This window comes from Mytilus trossulus, chromosome 6 (genome assembly GCF_036588685.1).
Source record: "Mytilus trossulus isolate FHL-02 chromosome 6, PNRI_Mtr1.1.1.hap1, whole genome shotgun sequence".
NCBI lineage: Eukaryota > Metazoa > Mollusca > Bivalvia > Mytilida > Mytilidae > Mytilus > Mytilus trossulus.
The window spans coordinates 48299474-48313571 of NC_086378.1; the positions used below are offsets into that span (position 1 = coordinate 48299474).

The 14098-nt window shown below is 32.4% G+C and overlaps 1 protein-coding gene across 1 annotated transcript; it reads right to left on the reverse strand.

Moving 5' to 3' along the window:
• Window positions 1-12561: 12561 nt before the first annotated feature.
• LOC134722761 (glycoprotein 3-alpha-L-fucosyltransferase A-like) lies at window positions 12562-13711 on the reverse strand. Its single transcript, XM_063586386.1, has one exon. It carries the CDS (start codon window positions 13702-13704, stop codon window positions 12562-12564), a length of 1143 nt encoding a protein of 380 aa, XP_063442456.1. The 5' UTR covers window positions 13705-13711.
• Window positions 13712-14098: the final 387 nt, after the last annotated feature.

Below are 14098 nucleotides of genomic sequence, written 5' to 3' on the forward strand. Positions count from 1 at the left end.
TTAAAAAGCAAAAAGTCCATTACCTGATGATATAACGCTTGGGGATATGAAAAATATTTGATATAAGAGTACTCGCATTTCATCTATAACCTTGACAGTACACACAAAATAAATACCAGTAGTTACAACATCTTTTGTTTTTACAGAAAAAGAAAACACACTTTCTTGATCATTATAATAACATAATTATTAACATATGTTCTGATGAAATATACAAACAGGAAATATTCAAAATTACAACAAGATGAACAACTGTCGACAATTTAGAGAAATGGCAACTAGTATCTTTACTTTTTATGTTTTGATTGTATGTATGGTTAAAACCTCTTAACATACGAACTCTTCTGCCGAAAATTGTACAAACTTAACGATGCGGAGAACGGTAAAGATACAAAAGCTGCAATATAAAGGGAATATTACCATCCAATCAAAATAACCAACAGTTATGACATATTCGTAAAATTTGTAAAAACATTTCCAAACTTTCGTGTATTGTTATGATCTATTCGGCTCCCGATCATGTTGAAAAAAGGAAATTATTGAGGAAAACTTTTTTGAACTCGACATTTTACCAGCAAGAAACTATCTGAGCTATCTTTCTCCTCGGAGAAGTCTACAATTTTTCACAAAAACACACAATTGAGTTTTCCAAGCCATTATACAGGGTAAATATATAGATTCCTATCGGAATTTGAAAGGAGTGTTTGGATTTACATGGATTTCCGCAAACTGTTCAAATGCTGAATTCGCTGCCAAAAAAGACTACGATGTACTTCGTTCATTCAATTCAAAAGGGATATATAATGTGCGATAAGGTCAATCCAAATTTATATTTAATACAACGCGACGCCAATGAGAAGTGGAAGGTAAACAACGATATGTTTGCATTATCCCTATACTTCGTGTTTAGGTCTGGTAATATTCATATCTCGAGATCTGATTCCGTTTTTATACACCACTGCATTAATGTCGCCATTTTGTTTTATAGAAGATATTTATCTGTTTGGAATACTTCCCTTAAAGATTCCAGCTTCATTCACCACGGCATCACTCAGAATGTCTCATATACTTTCCAAAACACAGCAGACTGTTTTGGGAAGTAGAGAAAAGAATATGGTTTGGTAGTGGGTATGCCAAATCCTGAAGATAGTCATGCAACAGTCAAAATCTGGAACTCTTTGATAAATACAATACATTAAAAAGAACTTTAACATTCTATCTTGTGTTGGTTGTGATAATTCAATGAATATGAATCAATTAAGACATTTATTATGACGTCTATAACCTCTACTCAGATAGGATGAGAGTTGCCTTTGTGTTTTTGTCTTTCCCTTTTCTGGTTGAAAAAAAACTTTTTTTGTGTTTAAAATTGCATGTTCACTTTTCCTCATGGGATACGACAACATTTTGTTCCACTATAAATGTATTCAAACTGTCGAGACTAACAAAAAAAAAAAAGATTCTTAACGATGTTGATGCATTTGTAGTTTTTATCTGTTATTTTCGATCTAAAACAATGTAAATATCTATTTTTTCAAATACATTGTATTCAAGAGTTAAGTTCTTCCAATAATTTGATATATACGTAAAAGTCCAACATGTATGTTCGATTGTTTCGGCTCCTCCACACCACAAACTATACTTGTTTCTATCAGTCACTTTAATTTGAAGAAAATAGTACCAGGATTATAATTTAGTACGCCAGTCGCGCGTTTCGTCTACATCAGACTCATCAGGGACGCTCGTATCGAAATAAGTACATAGATGATGAGCATTACGAAGTTCATTCGTGCCTATTTCCAGTTTTTATTGCAGAAATTAGGTCTTGGTGTGTAAGGAAATTAGTTTTGACATTTCATATATTTTGTAGTTGTAATAATAATCGTACACTCTTTGTTTGGTCACACTCGTTACCATATTCTAGCTTGGTAAAAGAACGATAATGCCTTTCTTTGTAGTGAGTGCTCGCTTACGTGTTTTTTTCAATCATAAAGAAGGGACTTTTCATTTCCTGACGTGTTGTTATTAATCACACATTTCTCTTAAATCATTTATTTACTTCAACAGTACAAAAATACATTACTTCTTTACAGTATGCAAAACATGAAAAATATAATCAGGGAAACCAAATGCCGACAAGTCCATTAGACATAGTACAACAACAACATTGCAGCATGCGTACCAATTGGCATATACAGACCATTTGTCTTAAACTAAAGCCATATTCAAATTTATAATTTATAATATAATTGTTTGTTTTAAATATTAACTACTTTCCAATATCATCCAAAATTTTAACTTTACGATTATTATCTGGATCTGTAATACCCGCAAATAACTCACATTTATCTTTATACTTTGAGAAACATTTAAATGTTCTTCGATGATTGAGGGAAACATGTTCATTGATTCCATAGTGAATAACTCCGTGAATCTTTGCAGGTAAAATACCAAAAAGATAAAAGTCATCCAACCAGAATAGTGGCGATGTTAATGCCGCTTTGTATAACAATGGAACTTAGTCGATTGAAATGAACACAACAAACCCACTAAATGATGTGAATGGATAAAACTTAAATCCTTTGAAATCATTTCTGTGTACATACCATTTATCGTTTATTCCACGTTGTATGAAATTTGAATTTGCGTTGATTCTATTACAAATAATGTACTTTCGCCTTTCTTTTATAAATTTTAATCTTCCAAATATTCTATGAAAATTTATAAATACGTCATTGTCTATTGTGTGCTACAAACTCGGCGTTTCTGCAATGATCTGTAATCCATTTCAGACCCATGACTCCTTTATTGGTCAAATCATGGTAGGTGTCCATAAAATATCCTGAACAATATCTTGATGTACTTTATATCTTTATTACCAAAGTCTATATAAACTATAGGTATACAATAATTCAACATCAACAATACATATAATACATACATAAACACAGACTATGTGACAGCAGAAGGTGTTGTAGAATAAACAAATATTATTTTAACATTTCGGATCTAAGCTTAAAAGATCTAAATATAAATTTACCTAAACTACACAATTCTTTTACATTATTAGTACTCATCAGTGTAATAAATTTGTACATCGACGGTTTTTTCCAATACAATGGCTTAATATAAATTGTTCTAAAACCTTGAAAACGTGGACATTTGAGGATGAAATGAAACTCATCCTCTATATCATTTTTACAAAAAGTACATATTCTATTATTTCTTGCTATACCATAAAATCTTCCATTTTCCATAGCTAAGTTGTGGCTACTTAATCTTATTTTTGTTATACATTTTTTGTAAACATTTGGAATTGGTTTGCATAAATAAAATTGCAGACAAAAATTATCTAACATATATTAATAATTAGAACATTTTGGAGACATGTACTATTGTTTTTCTGTTTGTCTTTTTCATTTTTAGCCATGGCGTTGTCAGTTTGTTTTAGATTTACGAGTTTGACTGTCCCTTTGGTGTCTTTCGTCCCTCTTTTACAACTGAGCATCAAGTTCTTGTTTTAAACAATCGTACAAACGTTGCTTTATGACAGCAAAATATACATCAGGTAAGTCACAAATAAGGTTTTGGCTATACCTTACATCACCTAAACCAATAAGAAGAAGTTCGTTCTTTATAAAATACAGCCAGTTACACTTATTATTTGGACATCTCTCTAATTCACAATATAAGTAGTTATAACAATTTTTCAATATACAGTTTGAAGTATTTAGCAATTTAAACCAATATATGAAAATCTTACATTTTCTTGCGAAAATAAGAGGCAATCTACCTAGTTCTTGATATATCATTACATTGTTAGTAGACAACTTAACACCAAGTATATTTTTACAATAGTTCATGTGGACTCTCTCTATTGCAGGGGCTTTATGTGCACCCCACATTTCGCTTGCATAACTCAATAAGGAATTTATATAGGTATCAAACAGTGATAACAAAGTTACATAGTTTAAACACATACTTTTCACATTTCTTCTTAAAGCAAACATTGCTTTTCTACCTTGTTCTGACAATTTCTGTTGTAACATATTATATTTGCCATTAAAATTTAAAACTACACCAAGGTAAGTAAAATTATCAACAACTTCAATTTCCTTATCATCATAATACCATTTCTCATCAACAGGAACACTTCCACCTAAAGTTTCCTAAATACAACAATTTTAGTTTTTTCAATATTAACACTCAAAGACCATTTTGATGTATACTCATATAATGTATCAAGCATATTTTGTAACCCCAAAACAGATTCTGAGAAAATAACCATATCATCAGCATATATAAGTAAAAATAAATTCAATTCTTTCATCTCATATGGTATGGCATTACTATTTATGAAAGCCATTTCACAATCGTTAACATATAATGAAAAAAGTATGGGAGATAACACCTCTCACTGAATCAAGCCCAATTCATTGGTAAAGTATTCAGAATTAAAACCATCAACACATACACAAGTAGACACATTAGTATACATAGATTTAATTACAGTTAAAAGTTTACCTTGAATACCAATTTGTGATAATTAATACCATAGCATCAGCCTTTGAACAGTATCGAATGCTTTTGTATAATCAACAAAACAACAATAAAGACGTTTGTTTGCTGATAGGGACTTACAGAAATTAGGGCAACAATTGCATCTACAGTTTCATAATCTGGGCGAAAGCCGAACTGGGCGTCAGTAATGACATCAAAAGAATCGGACCAATTCATCAAACGTTGATTTAATACGGAAGTGAATAATTTTGCGAAATTACTTACAAGACTTATAGCTCTGTAGTTATTTGGATAGTCTTCGTTTCGTTTCTTGAAAATAGGCACAAGTATATCAATGGCCCAGCTAGTAGGAAATATACCGGACTGTAAAATACCATTGAAAACCTTGACTAATGTTGGCATAAACACATCTTTATACTCTATAAAATATTCATTAAATATACCGTCTACCCCATGTTTTTTTTTATTGCGCTTTAAATTGCGAATGGCTTTTAAAATCTCTTCCTCTGTAATCACTTCATCAAGTTCAGGATATTAACAATCACCATCAGTGTTATTAAATAAATCTTCGTCACATATATTGTCTATATTAACAGACGACAATTGTTTAAAGTGTTCAAAGAAAGATTGTAACGATACATTATTTTTCTTTTCGGTCCTTTTCCTAAATTAAGAATAAAACAGTTTTGGGTTACTTTATTTCAAAAAGTCCATTACATTACCTACTATACGTTGGTATTCTCGCTTAAGACGACGTTCCATAACTTTATATTCCCTCTTTGCACAAGTTAAGTTTGTATGGTTTACAATTGATTTTGAACGATTGAAAACATGTAGTTCCTTGCATCGTGTGTTGAACCAAGGTTTGTCGAAATAATTATCTGGTTTATACGGCTTATTGTTAACATACGGCATCGTTTTAAAGAAAGGCGACATAATGTCCCCTATCATACATGTAAAATTGCTCAGCGATTTATCAAAAGAATTTTGATTTTCAAAGTTTTTACGATTCTGTGAACGAATAATATTGTCCATATTGATACGAATACACTCAATACACTGTTCTTTAAATTGATTTTTTCATTTGTATTTAACACGACGTTCTGTATCTTTCATGGCATCTGAGCATTTGCCTGGGTTTCGCATGGTGTTAAATAAATTCAGTTCTAAATGTAAAAATGCACGGTCCGAATAAGTTGTAAAGTTTGACACAATTAACTGGTTTATATTCGGGAAATAAAACGAAGGTACAATGAAGTAATCCAGAACGCTCATACCAATAGGGCCACAATATGTAAAGTCATTTGAAAATCCGTTTTTGTGCCTACCATTCACTTATCCTGAGGATTTACACATACTAATTATTTTAGATCCATAACTGTTTTCGGGAGAACAATATTGGCTAAATATTCAAAAGCGCCTCAAATTTGGTTCTTTACAGTAAAATGAATATCATCCTTTTCCACAAAATCGACTAACGTCCCAGTTCGACCATTCAAATCCCAAAGAATAAAAACGTGACCAAGTTCAGAGTATAACTCAATGCTATTTTCTAACTCATTGTATAAATCACAATCATATAACTTATAGTATTTAGATTTAACAGGGGGAATATAAATACAAGCAATGTATACAGATATGTCTTTGGTTAATATACCCTGCTTAATATTCAACCATACAATAGAGTCTAAAATACAAGTTTCAATATCAATAACATAACAGCAGAAAACATTTTTTAATCAAAATAACAATACCTCCTCCCTGAATGGATTTAGCTTTCAATCGAGGGAATACATGACAATTATAATCAGGTAAATGAAATGAAAAATCTTTTTCAAACCAACATTCTGTAAGAAAAACAAGATCATATGTACATAAAAAATTTACAAATGCTTTATCATCAAGTTTTGTTTGTAAACCACCATTAATATTCCACGATATAAATCTTAAACTATCAGTACAAATGTTAGATAAAACACTAGTTGGAAGTCTTTCAACGCTATCCTAGTCTTCCTTCTCAGCCATACTGCTATCGGGGCCTGGGTCATTGTCGTTACTACCAACTGTGCTCTTTGTCTTCGAATTCCCCGAACTAGCACCACTCGGAAATGCCACGGTTGTCTCCTTTATGCATTGCTTGTGTTTTAAAGGGTCGAAAACATCATTATCAATGTAAAGCTTGTCCTTGATCAACACCGCCTTGACATTTTGACTTCGGGCTTCTTTTAAAATTGGAATAAACCTTTTCCGTTAAACAAGAATATCTGATTGGTTCTGCTCACTCAGACTGAACGGAGTTCCCTTTAATTCATAAGCTGAACGGCGCACGTTTTCCCGGTCTTTCAAACTTTCAAACGATGCAATTATGGGACGTGGTTTGAATTTGCTGTTGATGCGTGTAACATAAACAAATTCAATTTCACTTTTTATGTTAATTTCAGAACGGATAAATCCTTTTAATAGACTGTCTGTGTTTTCACCCGGTTGGTCAACGGCTCCGCAGAACACCAAGTTTTGTTTCAGAGATTCACATTGCAAATCTGTCACGGTTGATTCCAGTTCTTCGTTTTACCACCAGCGGCAATAGATACCCACATGGCATCCTTCTCTACACATAACTCGTCATGTTTTATTTTATGAGAAACGCATATACCTTGTACTTCAGTCATCTGTAAAGTTAGGGTTTCAATTCCGGTTTCAGTTTTTTTAACTCGAATATACAAGTTCTCCATATTTTTCACAAAATCTTTCCAATTTATCGATTTTTTTGTCCATATTTTCTAAATTACTAAGCCGTCTATCGATTGTTGTGATGTATTGCATAATATGACAAAGAACATTGTTATCAGCCACTGGAGGTGGCAGCCAAGTAAATGATGGATATGATCCAGAATGAGCTGGAGGGGGGGGGGGGGCAGGAAAAGGGAGCGGGTACGGGTACTGAAGCGGTGTACTGGTTTGCGTATTGTAGGCATGCTTCTGATTATCAGGTGTTTTATCGGACGACAAGCCCTCGTTAATAGAATGAACACTGATGTAGTTTTTCAAAAGTTTTTTCGACCCCTTTTTATAATGTTGTTGTTTAGAGAATCAAATGATGAGTCTGTATTATTTGACAAATCTTTTATTTTACGCTTTGCATTTGCATTAAACTTATTTCTAGTCATGTTGATAGATAAAGCTTGGAAACAATAAGTTCAATAGAAATACTGATATTGGTAACAAGTCGGCAACATTGTTGACACTGGTATAATAATGTAAACAAACGATTGTAGACTTCCGGGTTTGGGTGTACTCGAATATTTCGAACGGCGTGATCTATTACAAACTAACCTTTGCTAAACGTGATGTAACGATTGTTTTTATACAAATTTTCAATATATAGTATCGTCCTTATAGAATAAACATCTTCTACGGGTCTCGTCGTGTAAACTTAGTTATAAACAACAATAAAACAGTTTTTTGTCTCACCATAATACTACACACGACCTTCACTAACCCTGTCACATGACCACTCATTCTATGAAAATTTATAAATACGTCATTGTCTATTTTTGCTACAAACTCGGCGTTTCTGCAATGATCTGTAATCCATTTCAGACCCATGACTCCTTTCTTGGTCAAATCATGGTAGGTGTCCATAAAATATCCTGAACAATATCTTGATGTACTAAGCTTTCGATTTCAACCATAGTTTGAAGTGTTGAATTAATTTTCAGTGCAAGTAAGAAAACGACACGGATAAAATTTGGACTGTAATAAGATAAGTTAAATGTTTCCCGCATATTGCGCCTTCTTTCAAAATGGTTGAGAGATGTATAAACCATCACAATACATGCTATCTTTGGAACACGTCGACACATGTCTTCATTGTTTATCTTGTACGGTTGTGATATTACTATCGGGTATTACGTTTTTATAAAGATTTTACGTGTATAAGCCAGTTGTATGTCATTGGATATGTTGATGGTTCGTTTTGTCAATGTCAATAGTGTGTTGTCTTTTATAAATTCATTGAAGCTTTGGTGTGCTCGTGTATTCATCAATGTCAGTAGAAAACCAGATATACACCCCATATAAATACCAAGCATTAACGTTTTATGCTTTGATTCTTTTAACATCAATATGGAACTAGGTACTACAGTAATCAGTAGTTTCGACTACCCAGTAAATGAGATCTATTTACATATGTAGATCTGAAGAAAAAAAGTTATAGTTATATTTTGACAAAAGTTTTCAATTAAACAAACACGTATCACTGAACTGCATAGATCATGTTTCGCATAACGAATGACATCATCTTTATTGTCCAATGGAATAATCGTAAACCCGTTCTGACTAATATGTTTCAAACTACATGTTAATAAATATCTGCAAGAAAAATATCTTCAAAAGTGTTTTAGTCAATTTTTAAAGACGAATAAGTACATTAAAGGTCAATTAAATTGACATCTTCTCCCCTTTTTAAAAGTAACTGTTGTACTCAAATTGTTTGTTTGGAACAGTTTAATAAACAAAATCTGAAACTTTTGTCGGTTTCATGTAAAAATTGTCTATGTATACTTACTAAATCGAAATAATAGCGACATTTAGCTTTGTTAATATATATATATATAACCGTAAGTTTTAAACTCCACAAGAGTACACCAACTATCTCTTCAAGAATGACGAAACAAGTACAAGATGTTAGATCGTATCGTTCATTAAATCCCGATAACCTGGTATATGGGTTACATATGTTACAATACTTCAGACTTACGGTTACAATACTTCAGACAACATTTATGACTATTGAAATATAGTGGGTTACAGTTAAGTAGTTTGCGTGTTAAGTATATTAACATCAGTACAAATAAAGTAATTACTTAATTACTACAACATGTTGAGTTATAAAAATAAGTGACAAGAAAGTGGACATTGTAATAAAGTCATTAGTAATTTCTTAGGCGAAATCAGCTTTATCAGATATTCATTATGTCCAAAATGTTTTTTCAAGAAAACAAATGTGTGTTATATCATCACCGAAAACCTCAAGAAATCAAATACATAATCCTACCCTACCGCTTAAAGTTGATCTAGAGGACAAGTTATAGATAGTTTTCAAGTCTGCCATAAAGGAAAAGTCACTCTATTCAGATCAAGTTTTCTGACACCGAGCTTTACCTTGGATTTAAAAAAGTTAGACATAGTACATGTCCGCAGGGTTAATTGTTCTAAGCGGGTATATCATCCTGACTACGAGCCTAGTTGAACCTCGTTTATACAGGCACAAATAATAGATATTGATATATTCGGCTGTTTGATACATATCGATAACTATCAATAATAGACATGTACAAATAATAGAAAATGTATACATTACAAAATATTTATAAAAGGTAATGATTCTGCATTTGAGATACATTGATTTCGTTTTTGATAACGATAGCCTACCTAGTATATAGGATGCGACTATTTCCCTGAAACATAATATAAAACCAGAAAAATTGTAATAGTTGCAGACCATACACGCGTGCAGTTTTGTTATGCACGATTACTCACCTGTTAAAAATTGCCTGACTATACAAATTTTTAACGTTCTCTTTCTCGATATCCGTAAATATATTCAGGTACCAAAATTTCCCTTCATATAGGCAAGATGCAATTTCCAAATGTTTGTTCTTATAGAGAAAAAATAGCAAATTGTTTGAAATAAAGAAACCTAGTTGTGTGTTTATTAAGAACAGTTTTTCTCCCTCGATGTGTATGGTACCTCTTATAGAATTATAACACTTTTATGTCCTTATTTAGAAAATGTGTAATTAGCTTATCATTATTTGAGCTTTTATTAATGCAAATAAACCGTACCCAATATGTATGAATTTAAAATAAAACTAGTTTCTGAAAGTTAGAAATTTTACCATTTTGATCAAACCCATTGTTATATTTAAGATGTAAAACTGCTCTATAGTTGGGTAGGAAACAAAAACATCCTTTTAAAATATTAATGATTAGCAAAAATTAATTTTAATTTAATAGCCAAATAATGTATTATTTTTTATAACATTGATTGTGTGCATATTTATATGTAATTATATTTTTTTCATTTTGGATACACTACATGTACTTAGAGAAGGTAAGTAAAATGTATGCACAGTTATAAATTAAAGCCTTAAGTCCGTTTATATGTTGAACTGTTATACCACAGTCCCGGTGAGGGGAGGGTTTGGATCCCGCTTACATGTTAAACCCTGCCACATTCTGTATATATGTGGCTGTCCCAAGGCAGGAGCCTGTTATTCAATGATTGTCGTTTGTTTATGCGTTTTGAATGTGTTTTTCGTTAATTTTGTGTACGTCAATTAAGCCGTTAGTTTTCATTGTCATTTCGGGGCCTTTTGTATCTGACTATGTGGGAAAGGCTTTGCTGATCATGGAAGTCCGTACGGTGACCTATAGTTGTGTTACTTGGTCTTTTTTTCACTCTAGAATTTGACTTTGTTCGTTTATGTAAAATTCATTGTAGGATGATTTTTTTACGCCTGGCAACACATCTTACATTCTTAGATGTATATATTAAAAATTTAATTTCAGAAATGTTTGTAAAAAGAACACAGGTTCGTATCTAAATGACACGCTGCGCCAAATCTTGAACATGCTTGTTGACCATGTAACAGCCCACAAGAAGTTCCCGTTTCCGGGCATTTGTTTTCCTTGAGCTTAACCTCTTAAATGTCCCTTGCTTAGCACAGAAACAGAACATGTTAATTTACAGTTTTTGGTTTGACTTGGATGGTGGTCAAATCAACAGCATATGCTTTTCTGGATCTACGCGTCTAGTAAGTTTATATATATCCAACAGGAACACTGAATATGACATGAATATCAATTATATGGTCATTTTTATAAATTTTCTGTTTACAAAACTTTGAATTTTTCGAAAAACTAAGGACTTTCTTACCCAAGGAGAAGATTACCTTAGCCGTATTTGGTAAAACTTTTTATTTGTTTGGCTTTTTAACTATTTTGATCTGAGCGTCACTGATGAGTCTTATGTAGACGAAACGCGCGTCTGGCGTATAAAATCATAATCCTGGTACTTTTGATAACTAAGTGCAACAAAACCAAACCCCAACATACATGTAAAAAGAGAATATTTGATCACAACAGTCATATTCCTGATTAAGTACAAGTTTTTTTTGGAATACACAAAGGGTTGAACTTGGGTTCGTTACTAGTCAAAACTCCAATACTTGAAAAATTCCAACACTTTAACAACCGTGAATAATGACACTTATAGAAGGAAAATGTGCAAATATATCAGTTAGTTCATGTTGTATATATTTTTATAATAAACAAGGTTGTAAATGATATCGGATATGTTCTTAACGTCTTAACTACAATCCCCTTCCTTTCAATTTGACCTACCGAATTAGACTATTTACCGGATTTGTAATCACATAAGCAACACGACTGGTGCCGCATGTGGAGCAGGATCTCCTTACCCTTCCGGAGCACCTGAGATCGCCCCTAGTTTTTGGTGGGGTTCGTGTTGTTTATTCTTTAGTTTTCTATGTTGTGTCATGTGTACTATTGTTTTTCTGTTTGTCTTTTTCATTTTTATCCATGGCGTTGTCAGTTTGTTTTAGATTAACGAGTTTGACTGTCCCTTTGGTATCTTTCGTCCCTCTTTTGTAACAGAGTACCAATGATTATATACATCTAGGTCCTTATATAATAGCCAATTTTACAACTTTTGAAAGTTTCAATGGAAATAATACTCTCTGTTTTCATTGATCTAACCTTAATTAAAAGTTGGTCTTTTTAAAATGCGTGTATAAACTTAGTATAGTCTGTCAACAATGCACAATTTGACATTAACAAATACCCCTCAAGAACATGATATATCTGTTTAAAACGTCATCATTTCGTCATTTATCATTTGACGTCGTAATTGATTTGTCGGTATGATAGCGCTATGAAATTTAAGGAAAACATTTAGAGGATTGTTGTCCCTTTTCCTATATGTAAATGTAAAGTACGGTATTGCATATAAAGTTGTTAAATGTCTGTAGGAATAAGGCATTTCTTTTCTAATATCCAGTGTGTTAAATTCAGTTTAGGGCTTCGTTTATACCCTGTGTTGAGTTTTTCACAAACAGAACAATGAAGAGATTGCAACATCTCCTGTTGTGACCACGAGCTTGACAAGAACTTATTTTTTACTTTCAAATAACTTGTGTACAAACTTTCATCACTTCCCACGTGCTTTAAATGTAACGCTAGTTCTTTAGGCGATGGAAAATCTATGGAGGAGATAAATGTACCTTTTGGTAAAATGTTTCGTATATTCGGAGCTCCACGGTACACTGGGAGTATGCCAAAACCGTCCTGATAGAACCGGAATGCCTTTTCAGTAACATAGTCTTCACATAGAGTATTTTCAAATGCCAAGTAAAATTTATATACTTTACTCAAATCTTTTAGACAGGCGTCATCGTTCCAGTAAAAAGGGAAAGAACCACACTTTTTACCGCACAATCCAAATACGTCAACATCTATATATTTTTTCATCTCTTGAATGTACTCGTTCCTGTTTGATACAGCAGTACAATGGCTAACTACCCAAGCAACATTTTTCGACTTTTGAAGGAATATCCTTGTGTAGTTTTTCTTTGTTTGTATTTCTGTTCTTGCCAGTTCCCCGTATGGAAAAGATATATCAGCATCTGGTCTATAGCTGAATACCCAATCAAATTTATTTACCCATTCTTTTTTCAAAAAGTTTTTGTTTGTATATGTTTCAGATTCAATAGAGATGAATACCCATTTCTGATTGGATGACTTATTTGGAACCTTACCATCAAGGCTAGTATGATAAAATAACACAGCATCGCTATTACCAAGTGAAGTTTCATCCGATGCTATACCAATCTTGCAATTCCTGAACGCACAATTCCTAAACTTGAATGTAAGCAAATCTTTTGGTGTGTCGTTAGGGCGCTTAATCCATGTAATTGAATATACTTTCGTGTATATATTTTGATCTGAATTACCTGTTGACTTTGTTTTTACCCTCTGTCTCGGAGAAGAAATTGTATACGTTTCATGAGATATGTTAACGAGATAAGAAGAAATGAGCAGAATACACGTTGATATCAATGCAAGTTCATAAAACATAGTTGAAGACGGACAAAAGTGCATCTTGTTGGACCAGTCACCTGAAATACATCATAGATTCAACGTCTTAGATATTCGTTATACGAGAAATGCAATTAATGTTTATACAATGAAATAACATTAACACAGATAAATTCATGACAAAATTGTGTTTTGGTGACTGTGATGTATTTTTAGATCTTTATTTACTGAACATTCTTGTTGCTACAATTAGCTCTATCTATAATAAACTTGGCAAAATAATTACAGTGGAAAATATTTTTCTGAAAATTTACAAAAAATTTAAAAATTTATGAAAATTGTAAAATATTTTACTATAAAGGGCATTTACATCTTTAAGGGACAACTGACCATTTTGTTTATGTAAACTTGTTTGTAGATCTGACTTTGCTGAACATTATTGGTGTTTACAGTTTAT

What these genes read in the sequence shown, in the direction of transcription:
- LOC134722761 (XM_063586386.1), bottom strand. Translation starts at nt 13,704, where the DNA reads ATGCACTTTTGTCCGTCTTCAACTATGTTTTATGAACTTGCATTGATA.